The 27022-nt window shown below is 33.5% G+C and overlaps 3 protein-coding genes across 5 annotated transcripts; all 3 read left to right on the top strand.

Annotated features, from left to right (window-relative positions):
- Position 1: 1 nt before the first annotated feature.
- On the top strand, positions 2-11577 carry LOC144848003 (uncharacterized). Of its 3 annotated transcripts, none has more exons than XM_078704656.1 (5): positions 2-328; positions 7919-7986; positions 9615-9809; positions 10442-10573; positions 10669-11577. In XM_078704656.1, the coding sequence occupies exons 2-5, from the start codon at positions 7933-7935 to the stop codon at positions 10741-10743; spliced, it is 456 nt and encodes a 151-aa protein (XP_078560782.1). In that variant the 5' UTR covers positions 2-328; positions 7919-7932; the 3' UTR covers positions 10744-11577. The 3 variants fall into 3 exon arrangements, with proteins under 3 accessions (XP_078560782.1, XP_078560781.1, XP_078560784.1); XM_078704655.1 differs by lacking the exon at positions 2-328 and adding an exon at positions 7132-7372; XM_078704658.1 differs by lacking the exons at positions 2-328; positions 7919-7986 and adding an exon at positions 7150-7372 and having other exon boundaries at positions 10669-11575.
- Positions 1362-5021, top strand: LOC144848004 (uncharacterized). The gene is made up of 5 exons (XM_078704659.1): positions 1362-2014; positions 2208-2277; positions 3886-4080; positions 4236-4373; positions 4563-5021. The coding sequence occupies exons 3-5, from the start codon at positions 3994-3996 to the stop codon at positions 4641-4643; spliced, it is 306 nt and encodes a 101-aa protein (XP_078560785.1). The 5' UTR covers positions 1362-2014; positions 2208-2277; positions 3886-3993; the 3' UTR covers positions 4644-5021.
- A 5753-nt stretch (positions 11578-17330) lies between the features above and the next one.
- Positions 17331-26903, top strand: LOC144847393 (U1 small nuclear ribonucleoprotein 70 kDa-like). The gene is made up of 8 exons (XM_078703723.1): positions 17331-17644; positions 21117-21234; positions 21653-21717; positions 21814-21876; positions 22346-22427; positions 25003-25104; positions 25329-25422; positions 25689-26903. The coding sequence occupies exons 1-8, from the start codon at positions 17498-17500 to the stop codon at positions 26224-26226; spliced, it is 1209 nt and encodes a 402-aa protein (XP_078559849.1). The 5' UTR covers positions 17331-17497; the 3' UTR covers positions 26227-26903.
- Positions 26904-27022: the final 119 nt, after the last annotated feature.

Genomic DNA, 27022 nt, shown 5'->3' with positions numbered 1-27022 from the left:
ATTCGCTTGCGTTGCGTCTACGTCCTTGTATTGCGCATGGTGGGAAACAAGCTTTATACTTGTGCACTGTTGGAACACGGTCCGAAACACTTTTAATATGAGTGTGGTAGAAACACAGTCATAAGAAACCCCCCTTGTTAATTATGGGAGAGCCTGTCCAAATGTAAGCACTTGGTTGGTTGTTGACTCAAGACAGGATGCAAACTTAGAGTGGAAATTCCCGCTTTATTAGACTCTTCTAGTCGATTGGATTCATTAGTTCTGCCAGCTCCTAAAATACCAGAAGCAAAATCTTACTGCAGTATCTGTTGAAAAACACCAAACTCAGGTTGGTTTGAACAAATATTTTTGTTGTAATTAATAGTTATTGTACTAATGACTTAGATCCAGTCTGCTTAGATCCTGAATATAGATTGCCTTTATTATCATACTATTGTAGACGTCGGCGGACAATAGGTCTAACGCCGATGACGCCGAATACAGTCTTTACTCTTTCTATCAAATATTTGATTGAAATTTTCAAAATTGTATGCATGGATTTATTAAATAAAAAATATGTCAATATCTAAAATCCAAAAAAGTATCAATGAATTCAAATCAAGCTAGACCGGCGGACGAGTACAGGCGAGGGCCCAGTTACGTTGTCCTCAGTTGTATAATTTAGGCAAATGTATTTATTTCTTTAAAAAGAAGATAAAGTGTGTTATGTTTTAACAGTGTATAATAATATTTTCAATTACAAGATAAATAACTTGTATATCGATGTATATCTTTAACTATGTTTCAGACGACGATCACATAATGGAGTGTAAATACTTTGCAACGCCGAATGATATACTCAGGATCATTGAAGCTCACATACATCAGTTGGGTTGCATCCATCATTGGCTCATCAAGCCCACTCTATTTGGAAATTACAATTTTTGAAGAAAATTCTAATGGAAAAGTTTGTCCAAAAATGGCCGGAAGTATGATTTTTGACCTTTGACCTACATATGATATAACTCCGTAACTAACAGTTGGACAAACTTTAAATAGGGCTCAAATTAATATGGATGTATAAGTTTCTATTCAGTCTAATGAGAACTTTTTCAAGAAAATTACTTAAAATCTTTTTATTGACCTTTGACCTGTATTGGTAGTACACATTCCTATAATCTCAAAAACTATTGGCCGTAAAAGGTTTTTTTTGTGAAATTTTTAGAAAAATTTACATTTATATGTTGTATAATAACAACATTTTATAAAAATGTAAAAAAATTCTATTTATGAAAACTAACTTTGTAATTTATTAACATCACTAGTGTTTGTTATAGTATTAGTAATGTGTTATATTTGCTGATTTTGAGCACTTCAAATGAATTTATCAGAATTATGTGTATTTAATATTAATGTTTTTTTTTATATACATTTTGTTTTCAGTGGGTCAAAATATTCAAATTGAGGTCAGAGGTCAAAGTTGAATTTTAGAAATTTGACAACATGGATTTTTATAACCAGCATGATTCAAACATTCATAAAACACAATGTTTACACTTTCCCCATGATCTGCACACGAAGGCACATTTTTTTACATAGGGAAGACTACATTCTGTTTTGACAACGCGAGAGCGCTAGGCCGGAACATTGAACATCCGGAAAGGCTACGCTAATAAATAAATGTTGATTTGATTTAACAAATGATTTTCGTATGTATTTCCGACTGTTGTGCTCTTTCTCTATTTCAAGTAATAAAAACAATAGTAGTTGGGAGTGAAAATACGGAGATAGGGAGCGCCATCGCTAAGAGAAAAAAGCTAATGCGCACGCGTAAAGCAAGGATTTTTCGTATTAAGACATAATTTGCGGCCCTCTAGAGTTTAATTTTGCGCATGTGCAAAGAAAAATAAACAATTTTTCTGCTGTAATTAATGGTTTAGTATACTAATTTAGATTCTAAATGTAGATTTACTTTCATTTATCATACTATTGTAGACGTCGGACAGTAGGCCTAACACCGATGATGCCTAATAAAGTATTTCATTTTTATATCAAATATTTGATTGAAAACAGTAGTGACGATGTATTTATTTAAAAATCAAGACAAAATATTATTATGATTTAAGACTGTATAATTATATTTTTCAATTCGGAAAGGAAATAGATATCGTGGGCTGCGAAGGAAAAAAGAATAATTGATAATAATATCTTTAAATATCTTATTTCAGACGATCACATAATGGAGTGTAAATATTTTGCAACGCCGAATGGTATATAATACTCAAGATCATTGAAGCCGTGAGTAAATATAATAGCGTAATACATTTGGGTTGCATCCAAGCCTCTATTGTCTGCATATTCTTATTTTCCTATTTACTTGATCCGATTTGATTATTGTTACTCTACTTATATAAAAACTAAACCGGGTTTTTTTTGTTGGGAAAATAGTATAGCTCATTTTTATACCTCCATGCTCAGACCTTGGTTATTTCCATTTCATTTCCAGTCCTGTTTTACGTTGATCAAAAACTTGAATGATTGGTTAAGTAGTCGATTTGTCGATTGATTATTAGTAGCCCATCATCAATTTGTATTCCCCCAAAAAATATTCAACCTTATTTACTGTTTGAAAACTTGGTTACTGCGTTTATTTATGCAAATCATCAGCCAATATGGTTCTTATACAAATAACAATAAATGGAGTGCTGACATTACAGATGCATTATGCATACTTAATTTCTTTTTATTATTTGCATTAATATTTTAGTCGACTGAATATCAAACACATTTTTATAATAACAAATGTATTAAGTAATACGGTATTCAGTATAATCAGCGGGCGTAATTCCTATATAGGCCTACCGGTACATGTTCATATAATAACATATTAAATAATGAATATACCAGATTCTTTCAGTACTTAATAGAGGTATGACCTTCATGGTTTGTAAACATTCATGCTTCATAACTATGAAATATACCTCTCTTTTATAGTATTTTCAATATGGTCTTTTATCGTCATTTACCACGGAGTAAAAACGAAACTAAACTTGTCTTCTGACGCTATTTCTCTCAAGCTTTTGTGTTTTGAAATATTGGGTAGGCCTATATAAAGAAAGAGATTGCTAATGAAGGGAACAGCTACAGTAAAAAAATTATAACGTTACTGCGAACATGATTTTAAACAATAAAATGTAAAAACAATGCATTTACTATAGAGAATCGCTGTACAAACTAAACGCACACGCGTAAAGCGTGCATGGATCACACAGAGCCATATATTGAAAGAGTTTCGAAATTTAATGGATTAAAGGTAACACTATAAAGTTACTGCGAACATGATTTTAAACAACAAATTGATTGTTTTGACATTAAATTCGATAGTTAAAGCAGCCTTTATAGATATATATACATATATAACGTTATACATTTTTAAAACAAAGGACTCAACTCCATACTCTACATAGGAATAGTTGGACACAAAAATGGCTTCTAATCCATTCAAAGTCGTAACTTTTTCAATATATGGCTCTGTTTGCGTGTCGTCATGAGTACTGCCCTCAAACGTCGAAATTAGTTTAGTAAACGTCCTTTGATTGTTCGACTTGTCATTTGATTTACCAAATTGTCCGTTGTTTTTGCTTATTCTTTGTTTTTTAACTTGACTATTATATTATGAGAATATGTTTTAGTTAGTTTTAGTTTTCTATATTTGTTCGTTGATTTTTATTTTCCTTTGTAGTTTTTTAGTTTGTTCGTTGATTTTTGAAAACGTTCGTTGTTTTTGACATTGTTCTTTGTTTTAATTTTTTACTATTATGGCCCTAATGGCCGCCCATACTTGTATACTGGCGCCGTACCGGATTGTGTGTGAAAACATCTTAAAGGCGAAATGCTTCTTTACAGATTTTACTGATCATTGGATTCAGTCTCATTCTTGATAAGATAGTTGAATGTGTTGATTTTTTTATCGCCGAGGCTTGTCGAGAAGAGTATTGGGAGTATTATGTATATATGGTGATTACAATCATAGTAGCAGTGCTGATAGTGCTCACTTTCATTGGTCACCTTATCAAGCCAGACTGGATGAGTCCCACCAGAGTGGGTATATTTTTGACTCATTTAAAATTAAAGTTATTGAATAACCATAGGCCTACTTATTACAGCAAAGTTTAATTAACAAAATGTATATGATATTTGGTGAAATAATAATATTAATAATATAGGCCTAATAACAACAATACGTATCGTTACAGGAGATTGTTTTTTGTGTTGTGATCGCTATCCTTGTTTTGGTCGCTTCAGCTTGCTTAGCGGCCAGAATAAAAGAAAGTATAGATGTTCTAAAGAAATTTGGCATCAAAGCAGAACGAGAACAGCAAATTGCCGCCTGTGTGAGTAAAATTTGACTTTATAATAATATATACAATGTGTTTTCGAGTTTTTTCGAGCGTCTCAATTTACAAACTATAGAAATCGCTCCACATATACCCTTTTAAGTTTTAGATAACCTAGCGTCCGACAACTCTCCCAATACCGACTTTTTATGTTTCTAACATTCTATAACCTTTTTTTTTCATTAGGTACTCGGTTTTATTGCAATGGTTCTTCTAATAGTCGAGTGTATAATTTTGGGTGTAACTGGAAACTTGTTTTCCGCCTAATTGGTTACGTATTTGATGGAATGAACATCAAAAATTATTATTTTTCGTATTTTACCGCCTTTAGTAAGAGGTATGCATCATTTATCGTCATCATTTATGTCGCATATCATCAGAATCATCATCGTTGTCACTTTTAACAATTTTGTTTTATTTAATGTTTTATAATTATTAATTAGTACCTTAAAATTTTCTAACCAATCTTGGTTCTCTCACAAGGACATGATAGGCCTACGTGCAATTAAACCAACAGGCGTTATTGAACATCCGCGCGGCCTGTATGTGTCGTCCTCCTTCATTGAGTTGTGTGGGAGAGTGAGAGTGGGAACCACTGGTGATGGGCCACGATACTTTTTAGCTTTTATAAGAATATACACAGAAAAAGACTTTAATGTAATAAATAATATGAATAATACTTTCTACAGTATGTGTTTTCATTATTTTGACTCGACTGATGAAGATAAGAATGAATTATGAGTAAAAATGTTAATGTATTGCATCCCACAAACAATGTTGTCTTGCGCAATGCGCTGTGGATTTGGGTTACATTTTTTTAAACAACGTAGTCTTCTCTCCTAAGGGACAATTTACTTTGTTTACTTCGACTATTTAGGCCTATAAACCTATATTATGATAAATAGGGATATAGGCCATTCTATCTTTCGTTATATTAATTTCATCGTTATCAGTCGATTTTCATCCAGTTTTCACACAAACGGCTGCTTTTACTTCAACTTTATTGAAGATGGCATGTTTTCATGTGTCTGACCTGTAAAAAAAAATAATGTTGCCTGGAACAACATACTAAAAGTCCCCGAATTTCCTCGGTCTGCTTAAACCCGATTGGGCCATTGGCTGCCATCTTAACAATATTTACCATATGTTGACAACCAATAGGTGTAAGTAGTAAACAATTTTGGTGTCAAAATACTCAGAAGACCCATAGGCCTATTTATATTATTATGGAAAAGTTAAACAAATAATGCCTGCTTTGACATTTAATAATAATATTCGGTATATCTGTATTTAAAAAAAATGACAAAAGCGGCAACTGGCTAAAACAGTAGTCAAACAGTACATCATAAGCCTACATGATAAATAGTAAAATAAAGTATTAAAAAAAACAGACCATCGTACATCAAAACATCACAACTTTTACAAAACAGTCTAGCAATAGTAGGACAGGTAATTTGTTATAAATCAGTTCTGATGATGTTGAAGATTAAGATGTTTTAGTGTTTTTGGTATAAAATGTTTTTTATTTCATTTCTAAAAAGCTGTTTATGTCAACTGCAACAACTAAAGTGTTTGGAATCGAATAATAGGCCTAGTCATAAAAGAGTAGTCACAGAGCGTGAAACATTTTCAGCTAATTATGCGCACGGAATTTTATCATTGTTGGATAATTAATGTTTTGTTACCTTAATTGTTGGTAAAAGGAATGCTGGTGCCAACGAATTGAACGATTTTCACAACCAAAATATTTCTGGGTCAAAAAATTAATTTTAAATGGAACGCTACAAAAATACTCTTCATCACTGCATGGATACCGACTAGACTAGAACGTATCTTTGTTACGTTTTACTATCAATCCATTTTCATATCACGCAATCCATTTTACAACAATATAATAGTTGAATAGTGAGGGAATAGTTACAGTGTTTAACTTGCTGTCATAATAATAGTACAAACAAAATGAATGATTCAATCAAAGAAACGCTCTACTACACATGCGAAATAGATATGTGATGTTGGTCGATAAACCTCTGACGATGAGTACAAAACAACAAATCAGCTAAATTTATTCGTGATCTCTGGCTTGTTACATGACACATTACCGGACTTTCCCCTACTCGCAATGAACGATAGTACAGATCTTTTCTATTTAGGCTCGTTTATGTACGTCATTCACAAATTACCCGCGTATAACAGAGTGTTACTGCGCCATCACATTATTACCTCTAATGGATCAAGCATTCACACATGAACTTTGCGTTAAAAACATTTCTTTTTCTTAGGCATATTGCCAAGGGTAACCACACGTGATTTCTAGATCGCTGTCTTTCTCAAAGGTGGAAGCCTAGACTTTCCCAAAAAATCTCTAGATTGTATTTGTCATGCTGTTCGTTATTCCTTTTCGAGCACTACCAGTGGATCATCAGGTTCATTTTCTCCGAAAATGTTCAAAAGGAAGACAATCATGATGTTCTACCAACGAATATATATCAGAAGAATGAGCAATCCGTGGTTTTTCATACACCAATGTTTCCCTCAGATCATGCCTCTGTTTTTTTTCTAGTGGGAACCAAGCGTTATACTTGTGTACGGTTGGAACTGAGGTGCATCTCCCTTATGTAGTCAGTAAGGTAAAGCAGTAGCGCCATATCTTGAGTGTTTGCATTAACGTTTGTGTGGTAGGACGTTACAAAGAGAGCACGTCCTAAAATGTTTGTGGGGATCTACCGTTACAACAACACGGTTCGAAACATTACACTTTAAATATGAGTGTGGTAGAAACACAGTCATAAGAAACCCCCCTTGTTAATTATGGGAGAGCCTGTCCAAATGTAAGCACTTGGTTGGTTGTAGACTCAAGACAGGATGCAAACGTAGAGTGGAAATTCCCGCTTTATTAGACTCTTCTAGTCGATTGGATTCATTAGTTCAGTCAGCTCCTAAAATACAAGAAGCAAAGTCTTACTGCGGTATCTGTTGAAAAACACCAAACTCAGGTTGGTTAGAACAATTATTTTTGTTGTAATTAATAGTTATTGTAGTAACTTAGATCTTGAATGTAGATTGCCTTTCATTTATCATTGTAAACGTCGGACAGTAGGTCTAACGCCGATAACGCCGAATACAGTCTTTCTATCAAACTTAGATCCTGAATGTAGATTGCCTTTCATATACGTCGGACAGTAGGTCGAACGCCAATGACGCCGAATACAGTCTTTCTATCAAATATTTGGTTGAAATTTTCAAAATTGTATGCATAGATTTATTAAATATATAATATATATTATATATATAAGATATGTCAATATCTAAAATCCAAAAAAAGTATAATGAATTCAAATCAAGCTAGACGGACGGACGAGGACAGGCGATCCGGGTGGCTTAGTTCCGTTGTTCTCAGTTGTATAATAAGTTATAGGTAAATGTATTTATTTCTTTAAAAAGAAGATAAAGTGTGTTATGTTTTAAGAGTATATAATAATATTTTTCAATTACAAGATAAATAACTTGTATATCGATGTATATCTTTAACTATGTTTCAGACGACGATCACATAATGGAATGTAAATACTTTGCAACGCCGAATGGTATACTCAGGATCATTGAAGCCGTAAGTAAATATAATAGCATAATACATTCGAATTGCAGCCATCATTGGCTCATCAAGCCTCTCCTATTTGGAAATTAGAATTTTTAAAGAAAATTACACTTTTCCATGCATATTCAGTCCTATTGAATTGCCCGAGTGGATTGGATTATTGTTACTCTACTTCACTATAAAGACAAAACCTTTTTTAGTTTTTTGTTGGAAAAAAGTACCTTGAAAATTAGTTATTTTCTTTCGTTTTCTGCTAAGCTTTTCGTTGGTTATTATTAGCCCATCTATTATCTTATTTTCTTTTTGTGGCATTTATTCAATTTCATTGAACAATATCACGTATAAAATGCTTAATACAATACTGAGCTCACCTGAGCGCAGCATCCTACTGTTGTTAGTTTGCCTTGAAAGAAACATTGAGAAATTCTCAACCGTACTTCTTTACTTCCTCATGGAAACGATACCAAAACAACTGTGTTTATTGAAACCTTTACATTCGAATGAATCTTACACACTAAATAATGAATTGAATGCTGAAATACACGGATACAAAAAGCATCATATTTAATTTCTATTTATTTGGTCATTGAATTATTTCGGTTGAATGATACAAAATGTATACTATTATGACGTAAGGCATATATCCAGATGTGATCACGCTTTGTGACGCTATTTCTCTCAAGCTTTTGTATTTTTAGATAGAGAGAGAGATTGCTTTTGGTTAAAAGGATTCATTTTTTGTCTTTTTTATTGTATTTTATATTGTATAGTTGTATAAACAATTTTCAGTCTATGGAACAATAAAGAATCTTGTATCTTGAACACTGACAAAAACAAAATCATACCTTAAATAAAGTTAAATAGATCAATTTTCTATGTTCAGTCGTTTGGAATAGAAAGTGTTATTGTATTATGATAATGGACACATAAAGCATTCTTCAGTAGAATAACACTAATAGAAATTCATCTTAAAGCAAATATATTAGTACGATAAAAAACAGATAAATAAATTTAAAATCATGTAACAGAGTACACACACACAATATATTAAAATTAGAAATAAAAATGCATAAAACGCTTAAAAAGTTCATTTAAAGTTATTTAAAAGTTTCATTTACATAGTCTTAATTACAACTATTTTATCGATGATGAAGTGAATTAATAATATGGATGGCATTTGCAACAAAAGTAAATCCTGTCCTGTTAGTCTGTTATTGTTGTCTCAGGTTATACTGATTGTGTGTGTGTGTGTTTGATTTTGAAAAAGTATCTTCAGATTCAGATTCAGATAACATTTATTCAGATAATAATGAATGAACATATACAAAATAGACAAAAGATATTAAAGTGAACATAGATAAAGCAGTAATTGGTAGTCATTAATATCATGGATCCCTTCTAGAAGTTAAAAACTTGTCTCGCAGGAACCCACAAACACATTACTAAAAAAATAAAAATAAACCTAGAGTATATAGTTATATAATTGAGGATAACAATTACAGTATAATAACATAACTAACATCTTCTTTATCAAAATTATTTAAAATTATATTTCTATATTTTCATGATATAAATGAAATAAGTACCGACATCGGTAAATGAAAAAAATATATATCTTGTGAAATGCCTTTTCTTTACAGATTTTACTGATCATTGGATTCGGTCTTATGCTTGATACAATACTCGACTGTGTTGATGCTGCAAGCGCCAAGGCTTGCTGGGATGAGTTTTGGACGTATTATGTATATATGGCGATTGCAATCATAGTAGCATATACGATAGTGGCCACTTTGATTGGTCACCTTTTCAAGCCAGAATGGATCAATCCCATCAGAGTGAGCATACTTGACTCATTTCGAATTTAAGTTATATTATTTGATTAACTATAGGCCTATTAAAGGAGGAACGACAGTAACTGGCTTGTCTGAGTCTCTACATGTCGTGCCTCGACCAAATGATACTTTTTTCGTTGTTGTTTTAATATTTGTTTAGTCTATGTACATTATGTTAAAGATATATTGTCCCCCTGAACAAATAATTCTTTTTTTGATATGCCATCATTTTAATGTCACATAATAGTTGGCTATTTTTACCAACAATTGAATGAAAAAAAATGATTTACCTGAAAAAGCTGTAATTTAAAAAATAGTCAAATTGATTGCCAGCCAATTGAATTTTGATTGAATTTAACCATTTATTTTGTATTTTTATAAGTTAAAACATTATTGTTTGTTGTTTTTTTTCTAGGGAAGTGATTAACTTTATTAAAACTACATAGTGGTCTATTCAATTTCTGATTTTATTAACTTTCATTTTCCATGTTTTGTGGGGACAATACATCTTTAATGTTTGATTTTGGTTTAAATAAATGTTGAATTGAATGGAATTAACAAAGATTATTTTTAATAATAGTATTAAAAATACTAATTGTTGATGAATTAAATAAAAATAAAAATTGTCGTTACAGGAGATTGGTTTTTGTGTTGTGTTTGCTATCCTTGTTTTGATCGGTTCAGCTTGCCTAGCGTACAAAATCAAGGAGATAAATGATTTATTTAAACCATACAAAGTAGAGCAAAAAGAGCAGATGGCCGCCTGTGTGAGTAGTGTATTATTTACAAACATGTTTAGTAACTTTATATCATGCAATTCTTTTTCTAACTTTCTATAACATTGTTTTATTTTTTTCATTAGGTATTCGGTTTTGGTTCAGTGGTTCTTCTAATAGTCGAGTGTATTTTGCTGGGTATAAAAGCCCATTCCGCTTAACCGTGTGATGGAAGAAAAGTAAACAATCCCGGAATGATTCGCTTTCGTATTTTACAGCATAATTCGCCTTAGTATGAAATACATTATCGTTAATGTCGCATCATCGTCGTAATGATTAATATTGTGTACACGAATTTAATGTTTTATAATTATTAATTAGTTTTGTTTTTAGAAGCAATTTTTAAGACATGGTTCTCTAACACCGGGACGTGTACGTAAGTGCAAATCGCGTACATTTGACCACGCGCGCGACGTGTGTGTGATGGTACGCCCTCTCTCTGATCCGCCCTTTTGCGTTAAGTTACGTCCAGAGTGAGTGAGAACCATTTTTGGTGATGGACTCTTATGCTTTTTAGCTTTTATGATAATATACACAGAAAACGACTCAAAAACTTAATAAATAGTGTGAATATTGTTCCACAGATATGACTGTTTATTTCAACAACTTTTTAATAACAATTTTAAACGTAACTGATGATTTGCAATAAGTTTATTGTTAATTTGACTCATGTTTTATGGCGTTTTCTTCCTGTTTTGTAATTTTTTACCTTTTGTATTGTTACATATTTGTATATATTTGAAAACGAGCAATGAATTTCCGAAAAAAATAATAGAAGATAAAATTTGAATTTGTAGTAAATAGGCTTATACATTATGATGAATATGACTATTATGTCATTTTAGTAATTACATTGAGGTGATAGACAACCCATGTGACAATGCTTTAGTATAGGACGTGTTCTTTTTTTATGAGGTAAGGTTATCACAGATATTACACAAATAAATGATACCTTGTATTTTATCTTGTATTTTTAATTTTTTTGTATCGCACACCACCATCGGAGGAGGAAGATCGCACGTTATAAATCCCACGTTGGTGGCAGCATTCAATGACGTCATTGGTGTAATAAGCCTTCGGCTATTTGTTTTATCATGGAACAATATAGTTCCATGGTTTTATCAAAGAATATGTGCCAGCCGCGGTTTTCCCTGTAACAGTACTATTGTCCATGCGGTAGGGCGCCTCCATAAGTCAGGATGTATATTCTTTTTGTGACGGTCACACTAATCTAAGCCTGGAACCACCGGTAGTTTTTTCATTAAAAATGTTATCAACTACATGCTAACATCATGTTAAATGCTGTTTGGATATTTCATTTTTCGTTTTAGCAATTTATTTAGTAAAAAACCTCCGAATAGACAGTTCACGTCAACTACCGTGCGACGGTCGGGCGCGTTGTTGTTGACGTGTTTTCACGAAGAAAAGTTTATTAATACTTCAATATTTAAGCGTGGTTCCCACTAGCGACACAACGTAACGCAACGCAGCGACGTATCGACGCAAAGTGCTGTATTGCGAAATCACAAGTGGGAACCGACCACGCAACAATTGCTGCAAACTCTACGGCATGCTAACGTTGACGCGCAACAAGCAGGATTGATTTCACGCAGGCGGGGGCAAACACAATTATCGGAAGGGCATGTTGTTACGTTGCATATGTTGCGTTACGTTGCGTCGCTAGTGGGAACCAAGCTTTAACTACGGTTTCTGCTAGAACAGTACTTTTTATGTAATTTTATTATTTGGTGATCATTTTTGTTACAATTTTAATCTGTCTGGGGCCAATACAGTTTACTTAATTAGCAAAATCATAATTTTAACTGCCGCCGTGTGGAAAAATAATATACGGAAATGTAACATACTGAAAAGGAATTGTATGATGAGTAATATAGAGTTGTAGTTTTCAATAACTTGCCTACCAAAACAATATAATGTTATGCTTCAAAACCAAACACAATTGTGAAGATTTCAGTACTGTAACCGCAGCTTAAATAAACACAGTTTTTGTTTATTTTTCAGTTTCAGTTTATTTTTTTTATAAATTGTGAATAAGCTCTCAATTTTGCAACGGATGTTCAGGCATTGGTGTTTATAAGTTTGTCAGAGCGGTTAAGCCATGAAACTGACAAATTATTTCTTGAAATTGTTGTTGGATATGCCCGGTTGAAAAAAAATTGAATCGGAAAAAAAATGTTTTTAACTGATAAAAAGTACAGTATTTATCAAATACCAAGTATCGTTGAACATTATCTTCCGTGTTTTATATCTCTAAAGCTTGGTTCCCATTGGAACGTAACGCAAGGACGTAAACGCAACGCAAGCGTTTTAATCAATGACAAGCGAAGTTATAGACAGTTAGCAATCACAAGCGAATAAGCCATCGCTTGTGATTGGTCAATTCACTTGTTGCGTTACGTCCTTGCGTTGCGTCGCTAGTGGGAACCACGCTTAAAGCTTGGTTCCCAACGTAACGCAACGTAAAGCCTGTTTTCCTGTCGACGTTATTCGACGATATCGTCGTTGATCGTTAACAGTTCAACGAGGATCGTTTGAAAACGATCAAGTTGAAATGATAACGATAGCGAGTATCTTTTCCTGTAAATCGTTAACATTTCAATGTTTACGTAGAAGATTGCCGATTATTGTTAACGATAGCATCGAATAACGTCGACAGCAAAACAGGCTTAACGCAACGCAACGACGTATTGACGCAAAGTGCTGTATGGCGTAATAACAAGTGGGAACCGACGACGCAATAGTGCTGCAAACATCGCAGGTTTGATTTCACGCAGGCGGGGGCAAACACTATTAAGCCCCGCCTGCGTGAAATCAAACCTGCGATGTTTGCAGCACTATTGCGTCGTCGGTTCCCACTTGTGATTACGAAATACAGCAATTTGCGTCGATACGTCGCTGGTTGCGTTCTAGTGGGAACCACGCTTTAGAAGGGCATTTTCTTACGTTGCGTAGGTTGCGTTACGACGTTGCGTCGCTAGTGGGAACCAAACTTTATACTTGTGTTCTGTCGAAACTGAAGTGCATCTCCCTCATCATGTAGGCTAAAACAGCGCTAATATCTTTAGTGTTTCCACGCCCTAAAGTGTTTGGGGGATCGACTTCCTCTACAACACGGTAAGAATAATTACGCTTTAATATGAAAAACGGTCATAATGCACCCTTTTTAAATTATGGGACAGCCTTTCCAAATGTAAGCACTTGGTTGGTTGGTGACTCGAAACAGGATTCCAACTTTTATACGAGTGGAAATTATCTCTAGTATATTTATAGATCATTTTAGTCGATTAGGCCTACATTCATATTAGTCAAGCCAGCTCCCAAAATACGACGAAAAATCATATTAGGCCTACTGTTGAAAAAAAACCAAACTCAGGTTAGAAACATGTTGTAAACATTTCTAGGGTAGGCCTACTAATGTTAGGCCATAATAAACATAGTTATAAATAAACTTAATTTATTATATTATTACGTCGGACAGTAACACAGATGACGCCGAATACAGTCTTTCAATCAAATAAAACAATTGACATTTTCAAATCATATCATCATATATAAGATGTATATTGATATATAACATATATATATTAAATAAAAACTATGTCTATATTTAAAAACTATATCAATGAATTCAAATCAACCTAGATAAATAGATGGACAAAGACAGTATTGGCGATTCCCCCAGTCATCCTCTTGCCAATTATGTGTTTCTTTAAAAATCAAGACAAAATATTATTATGATTTAAGACTGTATTTTTCAATTAGGAAAGGAAATAGATATCGTGGGCTGCGAAGGAAAAAAGAAAAATTGATAATAATATCTTTAAATATCTTATTTCAGACGATCACATAATGGAGTATAAATATTTAGCAACGCCGAATGGTATACTGAAGATCATTGAAGCCGTGAGTAAATATAATAGCATAACAGTCTTACAATTTGTTCATATTACATCAAGCCCGGCTATTTGGAAAATGAATTTTGAAAGAAAATGACACTAAAGCTTGGTTCCCACTAGCGACGCAATGTAACGCAATCTACGCAACGTAAATGCCCTTCCAATCATTGTGTTTGGCCTCGCCTGCGTGAAATCAAACCTGCGATATTAAAGCTTGGTTCTCACTAGCGACGCAACGTAACGCAATCTACGCAACGTAAGAAAATTCCCTTCCACTCATTGTGTTTGCCCCCGCTGCGTGAAATCAAACCTGCGATGTTTACAGCACTGTTGCGTCTTCGGTTCCCACTTGTGATTACGCAATACAGTACTTTGCGTCGATACATCGCTGCGTTACGTTCTAGTGGGAACCACGCTTTACAGCCAATATGATTCTTATACAACGAAAAATAAATGGAATGCTGAAATTGCAGATGCATTATGCATACAAGAATTAACATTAAAGCGTGGTTCCCACTAGCGACGCAATGTAACGCAACGCAGCGACGTATTGACGCAAAGTGCTGTATTGCGTAATCACAAGTGGGAACCTACGACGCATCAGTGCTGTAAACATCGCAGATTTGATTTCACGCAGGCGGGGGAAAACAAAATTATCGGAACGGCATTTTCTTACGTTGCGTAGTTTGCGTTACGTTGCGTCTCTAGTGGGAACCACGCTTTATAATAGCGCCCATTTCTATGAAAATCTCATAATCAACGGTCCTTCACTAACATTGGTTAAAATAAAAAGTCTTTAAAACTTAATTTCTTTTTATTATTTGCATTAAAATTTCATTGACTGAATATCAAACGAATTTTTATAATATAATAACAAATTTTAATATTCAGTTTCAATATATGTTTATATAATAACATAATAATAATAAATATATCAGATTGTTTCGGTTTTGATTCGTGACTTTGCAAGATGGTATTATCCCCAAAAAACATGAAAAATGAAGATTAATTAAACAGACTTAGGTTATTTTATAGTTTTAATAAAGCCATTGGCTGGCAGCCATTTTGACTAGGCTATTTTTTGTTTAAATTACAGTTTTTTTCAGGTAATTTTTATTTTTTTTTTTCACGGAAGTGAATTAAACTTGAATAAAACTACAAAATAGTCTGTTATCTGATTAATTAATCTTCATTTTTCATGTTTTTGGGGGACAATAGGCCTACATCTTTAAACAGAATTTCAAATTAATTTAGGCCTACATATTAATACCGGCATCGTGCCGTTTATGCTGTATTATGTGTAGTAAAATATTAATGACGAAATGCCTCTTCTTTACAGATTTTACTGATCATTGGATTCGGTCTTTTGCTTGATATAATAGTCGAATGTGTTGAATATTTCGACGCCTATTATTGCCAATATCATTTTTGGAAGTATTATTGTTATACCGTGACTGCAATCACTGTAGCAGTGCTGATACTGGTTGTTGTGGTTGGTCACCTTATCAAGCCAGACTGGATCAGTCATACCAAAGTATGTAACTTGACGCATTTCAAATTTAAATTATTTGATTAACTATAGACCTATTTTATAAAATTTCACATTTTTTTAAAATAAGAATAATATAATAATAACATTTAATAATAATTGTTTGTCGTTACAGGAGCTTGCTTGTTGTATTGTGTTTGCTGTCCTAGTTTTTATCGGTTCATGTTTTCTTGCATCCAAAATAAAGGAACTAGATGATTTATATAAACTATATGGTTTACGAGTCGAACAAAACGAGCAGATTGCCGCCTGTGTGAGTACAGTGTTACAATGCGTTCTCATTTAAGCGTGGTTCCACTAGAACGCAACGCAACGTAACGCAGCGACGTATCGACGCAAAGTGCTATATTGCGTAATCGCAAGTGGGAACCGAAGACGCAATAGTGCTGCAAACATCGAAGGTTTGATTTCACGCAGGCGGGGGCAAACGCAGTGATTGGAAGGGCATTTTCTTACGTTGCGTAGATTGCGTTACTTTGTGTCGCTAGTGGGAACCAAGCTTTAAGGCCTGTGTTTTCTAACATTCTAGGCTATATAACATTGTTTTATTTTTTCCAGGTACTCGGTTATATTTCAACGGTTCTTTTTATTATTGAGTGTTGTTTGCCAAAAGCCTCTTAATCGGTTACCCATGGGGAACACAATCACGGATATTTGTCTCGTATTTATCGCCAAGGTGTTCCCGCATGATATATATCATCGTTGTGATTAATTGTGTATACACGGATTAGAGTGATATCTTTTAAACATTATACACGGATTTAATATTTTATAATTATTAATTTGTTAGGAGAAATTGTTAAGCTGTTCTCTCATCATAAGAACGTAGGCTACTTGGCAAGATCAATCACACGATGGTCATTGATCATTTGCCGTTGCGTCCAGAGACAGTGGGAATCATTAGTGATGGGCCATGATAATTTTAGTTTTTTAATGAGAATATACACAGAAAACTGTTTTAATGTAATAAAAAATGTGAATATTATACTCTGTGACTTCATTTATTTCGACTACAACTGTTGTGGTTTTGATGGTGAATTGTGACTGTAAGATCATTTGATGCACGGGATGGATTATGATAATCACCTGTAGGCCTATTCTACGTGCATTAATTGTTTCTGATTAAAGTGTATAAATATTGTCATTTTCATCACAGAAGATTAACATTAAAAATCGCTGTTTCGGGTTTACGTCGTTGGGCATGGTATGCCGCTGTAAAAACTTAAAATATTTCTTGCGCCACACGTTGGTGGCAGTATTTAATGACGCCATTTTAATGAACGACGACGCGTGTTGATCGAGAAGAAGAAGTGGGTTGTGCTGCACAAAGGAGAACAGTTTATATTGATTTTTACCCAGTAATAAGTACTTTTTATGCAAGTTTACTTGAAAATATATCCTATGGAATTTTGAGAGTCATACTTTTGAAGTTTTGATCAATTCGTCAAAATGACTCAGTATTTACCGCCGAATTTGTTGGCGTTGTTTGCTCCTCGTGACCCCATTCCGTATATTCAGCCTGTTGTGAAGCTCCGCCATGAAAAGAAGACATCTGGCTACACAGGAATGGCCGACCTCGTTAACGGCCTTTTTGAGGTAAGGGCTAGGCCTAGCCTATTAGTAATAAGTGATATTTTAGAGTTAGCCTTAGACCTGTGAATTAGTTAGTAGGCCTCTATTTATTAATTTAATAATAATAATGGAGTATTATATAGGCCCAGATACGGATTAGGCCAACTTCGGCCACAGACAATTTCGGCCACAGACAATAATACTACCATATCTATGGAACGCCCATAGTGCCATTGATAGGGGAACAAATTACTCAATTATTATTTTTATGTTGGGTCTGATATGTTCGTTTTATTTATGCACCTGTGTTCTTAAGACATGACCTGAGCTCCATGATAAAACATTGAATTACTCCTGTGTTGTATTAAAAACCAATCAAATGAAGACGACAAAGTTTTATTAGTTATCCGCTTGGTAGAGCGGATAACTCCTTGTTACTGTATGGGATCAATATTTTTTTTCTGTATTATTCTTGGATCCTTCCTTCCTTTTTGTGAGTCGCGTTTCTCTAAAATGTGTAAACATAACATTTCATAACTTTGACAACATATGGGCATTTACGTGAAGTTGTGCACCTCCTATTTTTGAATGACGTCATAGTTGCGCAACGTGACTTACGCGCAATTTTATGAATTTCAATGATTGATTATAGATTAAAAACCAAAAGTCATTTAGTATTGACACTTTGACAAAATTTAAGTCATATCAGGGGCAAACTTTCTACGGATTAAAAATGGCATGTTTCACAAGAAGTTACGCGCGCACGCGCATTTAAAATTTCAAAATGCGCAAAATTAATTTCTAATCAACTTTTTATGCGTTTCTTGTCATTTTGAGCATGTCAAAAATTCCCACGGGCGCGCAATTTTTTACGCACGCGGTGCGCACGTAGCGTTAAAAACATATTTTTTTCTCTTGAATTATATTTTTCAAGTCTTTCCTAGTAATTTTGAAAACAATTTAGACCTTTTCCAGTTTAAATAACGCCATACGAACACGTTGAATTAGACAATTCGTGCGCGTTTTTTATGAAAAAGCTTAAAAAATCGTCAAAATTATGTCTTTTTTTAAACAGTCATAGTTTCTAAAGTAAACCGTGAACCGTTTATTTTTATTACAAAATCTAGAAGTTGATGAGTTGTAGATATCGGATCATGCATCGATAAGGCTAAAAAAACATTGTGACGTCATCGTATGGCCACACGAATGTAAAATATAGGATTTTTGTCTCTTTCGTTATTGCTCATCACATTCAATGGAGCGCATCACGCTTATCTGTATTCCTTTTTCGCCTAAATTTATATATTGTGTAGGTCAATCAACTTTCTTTAGCATGAGATAAAAATATTTTAATTTTTATGACGTCATCGTGCCTAAAAATTTTAATTACGTGGGTCATTAATTTCATCTTTACAGTAAATTTTAATCTGTAATAGCTCGTAAGAATAAAATGTGATAATCACGATTAAAACGTTTTCTGGAAGCTATTGGATTGTAGATACGAATTCATGTAAACATTTTGCCAATCGGATGTTGTGACGTCATCATATGGCCAGTTGAATAAAAAAAGTCGTATTTTCATATTTTGCGTAATAGTTCATCACATTTAAAAGGGTGCGCATCTATATTTTACGTATTCAAATTTCTTCTACACGTTAATATGTTGTTCCTGAGATAATTTCCTCCAGAAATTGCTATTTAAGTGTTTCATTTTGATACCGTCGCCATGTTAAAAATTGGAATAAATGGCGGGTCCCGTAATTTCACCTATTCTACACTGTATGTAATATGTATACAGATTATACTCTTTGCATGTATATACTATATGACACAAATTGACAGAATTCAGCACTAACAGCATATCATATTCTTCAGTTCTTGTCATAATGCCATAATCTTTATCTGTGTGCAATATTCCAACGTATGACGTGCACGTGGCGTTTGTCGTGGTGCGGATAACTAACTCGTCAAAGTGACGAGTTTCATGTCTAGTTAAATTTATTTTTTTTATCACTAATTTTCTTCTTGATTCTGCTTGTATTGATGTGTAAGTTCCTGATATTCCTCTTTGTTCCTTAGGTCACCTAAGCAATGGAAGGAAAAACGTTTTAATTAAACTTATTTTTTTTTCTTAGCATTTCTTTTTTCATAGCCAAACTATTAATACGTCTGTACTAAGAGAGTATTTAACTGTGTCACTGACAGTTGAATTTGTTTTTCGCCAAGACTCCATGGGCCTGTTTCTGCTGAGCAGAAATAATCGATTATTAACCGTTTATTTTTTTAATCGATTATTTTTGGGCAGCAGAAACGGCGCAAAATAAAATAACCGATTAAAAATAACCGATTAAAAACACTCAATCCATTGCGTGTTTTAATCGATTATTTCTTGTTTTAACCGATTATTGCGGAGCAGTTTTGAGCACAAATAGCGATTATTGACCCCACTTTGACCTCGAGAGTATGGCAAACTCATTCACGTCACACAAAGCATGCTGTTTATTTGCGCGATATCGACGACGACGATCAGCAAAACAACGATCGCGATGTAGACCGAATAACAATCAAATGTTAAACATTTGATTTTTATTATTTTGTGGGGGAGAATTATACCGAGAGATTCCAGGATTCTGTGTTACAAGTACACCCTTACATCGCACCAGTCCAGGCTAACGATGTTTTACATGTCCTTTTGTAGGCCTGTTGTCTGTTTCGGTAGAAATATATAGCCTATAGTAGGCCTAGCAGGCCGAAGGTAGAACCAACGAACGGCGAAACGAACTTTTCTTGCCGACGTGTCTTTATTAATATAACATCATTATTATGTTGTATGTGGTACGGTAGTGGGCCTAGATGTTTTACAAATAATATAGCTTTACGTATGAGTAATTTTTAATCCTACATGTGAGAGTTTAACGCAGCGATAGGATGTAAACAAACCAACTCTCATCGGCCTTTCATAACTTGAATGCGCTGTGGGGGGAATGATGACGTGATTTTAAAAACCGATTACCTGAATAACCGATTAAAGTCGTAGCAATTTTCAATTGCAACGCGATTATTTTTGTGGTTTGCGGTGACTGGAAAAAATCGATTATTTTGATTTTTTCAGCAGATACAGACCCCATGATACAACTAAACTGGAATGGAAACAACAAATCTAATAAATGCAAATTGTAGTGGAATAACGTTAAGAATGATAACACTGTAATGTGTAGTAATAGTCATAAAAAAATACTATACAACAAAGCATGAGATGCGATAACTAATAGCAAAAACAATAGCACGGTCTAATATATGCGTGAATGGCGCGCCATAGAAATCTGTTGTGGCCGAAACTGTCTGTGGCCGAAACGGTCATATGCCCTAGATACTCACTAATTTGGTATTTTAAAAAAGTTTAACTAATTTTTATTAAAATGAGTGCATTTATCAATAAAAGATAAGTAGCCTAGGCCTTGAGATGCACAATTCCTAAATTGTTTGTATATTTCAGGATCCAGAGGAGACGCCCCCACCAACAAGAGGAGAAACGAGGGAGGAAAAGATTATGCGGAAAGCTAAAGAACGAGAAGACCAAACACTCATGAAAATACAGGGAGAAATTGAAGCATGTACGCATCCTAATTTTAAAATCTCTCAAATAATTTTTTATACATTTTACTTAGCCTCGAACCTTCAAACACACAATCTCCCAGCACATCTCTTGACAGCAGTCTTACACATTATTGCTTGTCATTAGAAATAATTAGATAATAGATATTTATATTTTAATTCCTGGATTTTTCACGTAAATTTCACTTCATCATGTGACTGTACGTAGTAAACACCAGGCACAGCAATTACCTGATTGGTTGTTGATTTTGAGTGAAATGTTATTCAAAATCAAAGTTTGCCATCTCAGGTACACACTCAGCATAATAAAAAGACAACTACGTATACTGTAGGCTAAATAAACTAAACTATTGTTGAAACAGAATCACTTTTGCCTAAATTTGAATATGATTAATAATGTGTATCTTATTTACACAGGGGATCCTCATAACAACATGAGTTCCACAAGTGATGCATTCAAGACCTTATTTGTAGCAAGAATTGTAAGTTTATGTTTTCAACATACAAAATTCCAGTTGGTATATCTAAATTTATTTAAGAATAAGTTGTTTTACAAGATTTTCTTCTTTTTTGTGCAGAACTTTGATACATCAGAATCGAAATTGAGACGAGAGTTTGAAACATATGGCCCGATTAAAATGGTACGTTAATTTTGCTTGTCTGATCTTATTTTGTGCTTAAAAGTTTGCAAACCTACTCTATAGATTCATTTATTCTTGATTTAGTCTAGTCTTATTTAAATTCAAGCATTGTCTTTTAAGGCGTGGCAGTGAGATCACTCACCTAACACATAAAATGTGTGATTTACAACAGTACACCTGAATGTTTTGAGTGCAATTTGTCATTTTCATAAGACCTGTACATTGAAAACGAGACAGAATATGTTCTCTATAAGAACTATAAATTGCTAGAACTCAACTGTGGTTGAATCTCACTAAACCAATTTAAAACAGCACTAAAAAAGCACTGGTCTGACCACCCATTAAAATACAGCCCATATGAATCAAAGAAGAATATGTTCTGGTCAAGAGAGGTACAGAAGCATTAATGCTTTTTTCATGCTATAGTGTTGGTTGGTTTAGTACAATTGTCTTTGTTTTTTGTGTCTAGATTAACTTAGTCCACGATAAGAAGACTGGCAAACCACGAGGGTATGCATTTATTGAGTATGAACATGAACGAGACATGCACAGTGAGTATCAGCACATCAAGTTAACTTTGTATTATCATTTACTATTGTTGATTGCTTTACTTGATAATTACGTGTGTTGCCTGTTAGCTAAAAGTACAACTTTCTTTAATTGGACTGTATTAGGCGGGGTACCTACTACCTGTGTGTTTTAGATGTCAAAATAACTTTCCTAAATTAAACTGGATTAGAGTTTGTGCGTAAATGAATCCCAAAAGGGACAACAGTGGAATACTAGGGCAAAAACATGGGTTTATATTCCTGTACAAATTCCTGTAGTACAGTATGCTATATGTTAAACATACCTGATTTAAAATGTGTAATATTGCCAACATTGTTTCTTCTAAGAAAATGTTCACAACAAAATGTCTATTCGGGACAATCTTAAAATTGTTTAGAATACTTAAAAATCTTTCCGCATCATAGTTTTAATATGACCACAATAAGGAAAGGAGTTCCTTTAAGCAAAGTACAATTTAGAAAATGATTTACACTATGATATCAAGTTACTGTAAAATTATATATTATATGTAAATGCAGGCTTGAAAGAAAATAGTTTAGATTGGTAAGTGTGACAAGAGTATTTGGTTTCAATCTTTTTGGCCTACTGTTATTGACTAAATTTGAATTTTTATTTTAGGAAAGTTATTAGAAAATTAGCGTTAAATTAGGGAGTTTTGTAATTGAGACTGACATGGCACTATTTTTGTTACTTTCATAGCCTAACGTGTGTGCGCCCTGCTTCACGTAACGGCTTTGTTGCGTGTCACACGCTCTTCCCTCGCCCTCATGTGCGATTAAGAACCATGTTTGAGTTAGGTTTGTATTAAGGAAGGTCATTTGGTAAGAACGTGGTAAGGATGTGTCTACGTCAAATATAAATTAATACAGACATAAATAATAAAATAGGATTAATAAATAGCTTTTTTTTAAAATAAATAATAAAATAACAAGATTATCCGTCCAAAAAAATGTTCTAAAGTTTAAATAATTTATAATAAAATATTTTGTAGTAATATAACCACATTGTTTATACTGTTAAGTTGAACATGTAATTTGATTAAATGAAAATTTAGAAATAAAATAAATGTTAATCTTGGAATTTGATTTAAAAAACATTTATAACATTAGTGATTCCTTGCAATGCATGCTAAAAGTCTACAAGCATAAACATTAAATGTTAATATCTAAATTATCTAAATATTACAAAATGAAATTAATATAATTTTAAACTTATTTTAAAAATACATTTAAAATAACCATTAAAAATATCATCACTACATTGTTCTTAGTAACGTTTGTTTTGATATATTTTGTGAAATTTGTTTAATGCAATAAAAATAAAATGCACTTGAAATTTTTGGTAAGTTTAAATCGGGACAATAAAGTGCATTTTGGTAAGTGCGTTTTTTGGGCATTTCAAAATTATCCACGGACTATCAACGTTCTACCAGAACCTGACCAGAGCAAGGGGTAAATGGTGATGTGAATGGGGGAATTTTGTGATAGAAAATGGGTGTAAGTTCAGGTGGTATTATTTTGGGTGTATCTATTATTTGGTAAGGAAATGTGTAGAACAATAAGAATACAATTGAACATAAAGCCCTTGTTTTGTATAACCCTTTTATTTGTACCATAATAGATTCTAGGTGGGGTTATTTTGGACATTCATTCCTAAACTGCCATTTCCCTTCTGTCTTTCATACAAATTAACTGCATTCTTTGTACCATTTTTTTTTCTTTTTTGGGGCCATTAGAAAGTTATTTTGGTTTTTTTTTTCTTAAGAGTTATAGCAGTTAGTTTGTCAATGTTGTTCTAGTTTAGATCAAATAGTTATACTATCTCTATGAATTCTTCTGTAATCAAAAAAAATTCCTATTTCAAATTGATGCGTACTACTGAGTTAAGAAACCATGTCTTAAATAAACGCAGCACTTTTGTTTCAGGATAGTATGTTATACAATATTCAGACGTACGGATGTTAGACTTTTTGCAAACAAAAAATAACTAATAAATGAGCTGTTTTGCTACAGTAGTAACTACAACAAGCAACATTGTCTTTATATAGCATTTACAATATGTATTTCAGTTAATAGTTATTATAATTTTGATATATTTCAAATTTGAGGCCATTTATCAGGTGCTTGTGGCATATTTCTTTCTTTTAATCATTCAGCCATTTTACCTATTGCTCCATTCAAAATGTGATAGTTTCAGTAAATGGTCGCTTCTACATGGAAGTTTTGTAAACTATGTAACTATTTTCCAATTTTTAAAGTAAAACAAAATCCTTTTAGGTTAGTATCTGATTATTATATTTAACAGTAACAGCCGATGACCTTGTTTTGTAAATAGTTTTGATTAAATAATTTGTTTGGGTGAATACAAACATGCAAGTTGAGGGGGTAATACTTTCTACTACAGGTTAATTACAGAGCTGTTAAATCGTCTATTAAAACTTTGTATCCTAACAGGTAAAGACAGGTTGGTATTATCACCCTGCTCATGGTGTTACCCCCAAGTATTGTCCCCTAGTTGATATTCTGTGTTTTTTTGTGATTTAATAATTTCAAACAGCCGCTTACAAGTACGCTGATGGTAAGAAGATCGATGGGCGTCGTGTTCTTGTGGATGTAGAACGATCACGAACGGTAAAGGGTTGGCTTCCGAGACGATTAGGTAATGTGTTTGTCATTATTATTATTGGTATATGTACTGAATTAACATTATTGTATTAATTTAATAATGATTTAGAGTTAAATTGTTCACTTCCATATATATTTAAACCTGTTTCCTGTCTTGTGCCTTTGGAGAAGATTCAATGTATTCAAATGATGCATAATATACAGGTGAACATCATTGATGACTGTTATTGAAGGTTTATTCTTTGTATCTAAATTCAGGTGGTGGTATTGGAGGAACAAGACGAGGAGGGCCAGAGATTAATGTTCGACATTCAGGTCGTGAGGAGATGTCGCAGGCAGCTGCTGCAGCAAGGTCAGTCATGATTATTAAACTTCATAAGGATGTTGATATAAAGTTTGTGGTACACGACGTATAGTTCTGAAAAGTTTCATAGAGATGGGAACCTTGGTACCTTAGGGGTCTTGTTTACTGTATAATGTTTTTTACAAAATAACATACTATAAATTACACACGTTAGATTGTCTTTACTGGATGTTGTCCATGTAAACGGCTTAAATTAAAATTGTGAATATAATTGTGATAAAAAATATTAATTTAAGTTTTTTTTTAATCTTTAGGGACGAAGATAGGGAGAGAGATATGAGAGATACAAGAAGGGATCGTGGAGAACGTGATAGGGGCGAAAGAGATAGGGGCGAAAGAGATCGTGGTGAACGAGATCGCGATCGAGGTGACAGAGAGCGTGGTGAACGAGATCGCGGAGACAGAGAACGTGAACGTCGCAAAAGCCGAAGCAGAAGTAGAGATCGTGGTGACAGAGACCGTGAAAGACGTAGAGACAGAGATCGCGATCGGGATAGACGTAAGGATCGTGATAGGGAACGTGATCGTGGTGATCGTGATAAGGACAGAGAACGACGCAGGGATAAAGATCGTGGTGATCGTGACAGGGACCGGGGTGAACGCAGAGAGCGTGATCGAGACAGAGACCGCGATAGAGAGAGAGACCGAGGAGATCGCGAGGAGCAAGAAGAAACATTTGAAGAAGGTTTTGAACAAACGAACATTAAAAGTGAACCTGTAACGGATGACCAGGATGCGTCGTATGGCGCCGAGGCTTTTAACGATCAAAACGGTAATATGGACGAGGATTAGATCACTAATTACATTTTAGCAATAACTTGTATCACAGAATTTCACAAACTATACACAGTGGATCGTTACAATTATATAATTTTGTATGTTTTAAGGTAATGTATTGCATGTACAAAGTCAGCATAAAAACACTTCCTGCTCTTCACATCTGGTGATATTTTATTTTTTAATGAGTTTACTTAGAATATTGTAAAATGCTGTCAATTTAACCATGTTCTGTGTCATTTGCATATTTTATTTACAATTTTTCTCAATCATAACTGCTAAATTTGATATTTTATACGTGTTCACCAGTTATCCTATACAAATTATCTAAATTTTAATATTGAGAATAAAAATCTTTTATTAGATAAAACACACGATGGTTTTGAAGTTGGTGAATTTTAAGGTGATGTTAAATTTTATTAGGTAAGGTATGATAGTCAAATTGTTCCAAAAAAATAACAGTTCTAACATTATAGATGGCGTGTTATGCACCGAGACAGTAATAGTAAGTGTAAGTATTGATGAATAATGTAGTATTACTGTTAATGTAATAGGAACACTAATGATGTGTAGAGTCCACTTTAAAATGTCATTTGTTATACAGAATAAATGTTATGCTCATTTTTATAAACAGTTGTAGTTTTTTTTAAATATATTTGAGATATTAGAATAAAATTAATAGCTAGATGTCATTTCATCGTCTGTTCAATCATTAAGCGTACGTCAGTGGAAACGAAGTTGGACTGCGATTGGTCAAATTACTTGATTTGCGCTTACGTCATTGCGTCGTGTCTTAGGTAGAAATGATATT

Source organism: Antedon bifida, chromosome 7 (assembly GCF_963402885.1).
Source record: "Antedon bifida chromosome 7, ecAntBifi1.1, whole genome shotgun sequence".
Classification (NCBI taxonomy): Eukaryota; Metazoa; Echinodermata; class Crinoidea; order Comatulida; family Antedonidae; genus Antedon; species Antedon bifida.
The sequence above is the reverse complement of the archived record's forward strand: the minus strand, read 5'-3'. Positions and strand labels throughout refer to the sequence as shown.

Excerpts from the sequence above, each read along its gene's own strand:
- LOC144848004 (XM_078704659.1), top strand. The coding sequence starts at position 3,994 with ATGGTGATTACAATCATAGTAGCAGTGCTGATAGTGCTCACTTTCATT. Across the intron at positions 4,081-4,235 it reads ACTGGATGAGTCCCACCAGA|GAGATTGTTTTTTGTGTTGT; the intron begins GTGGGTATATTT and ends GTATCGTTACAG. Across the intron at positions 4,374-4,562 it reads AACAGCAAATTGCCGCCTGT|GTACTCGGTTTTATTGCAAT; the intron begins GTGAGTAAAATT and ends TTTTTTCATTAG.
- LOC144848003 (XM_078704656.1), top strand. The coding sequence starts at position 7,933 with ATGGAATGTAAATACTTTGCAACGCCGAATGGTATACTCAGGATCATT. Across the intron at positions 7,987-9,614 it reads TACTCAGGATCATTGAAGCC|ATTTTACTGATCATTGGATT; the intron begins GTAAGTAAATAT and ends TTTTCTTTACAG. Across the intron at positions 10,574-10,668 it reads AAGAGCAGATGGCCGCCTGT|GTATTCGGTTTTGGTTCAGT; the intron begins GTGAGTAGTGTA and ends TTTTTTCATTAG.
- LOC144847393 (XM_078703723.1), top strand. The coding sequence starts at position 17,498 with ATGACTCAGTATTTACCGCCGAATTTGTTGGCGTTGTTTGCTCCTCGT. Across the intron at positions 21,718-21,813 it reads CCTTATTTGTAGCAAGAATT|AACTTTGATACATCAGAATC; the intron begins GTAAGTTTATGT and ends TTTTTTGTGCAG. Across the intron at positions 21,877-22,345 it reads CATATGGCCCGATTAAAATG|ATTAACTTAGTCCACGATAA; the intron begins GTACGTTAATTT and ends TTTTGTGTCTAG.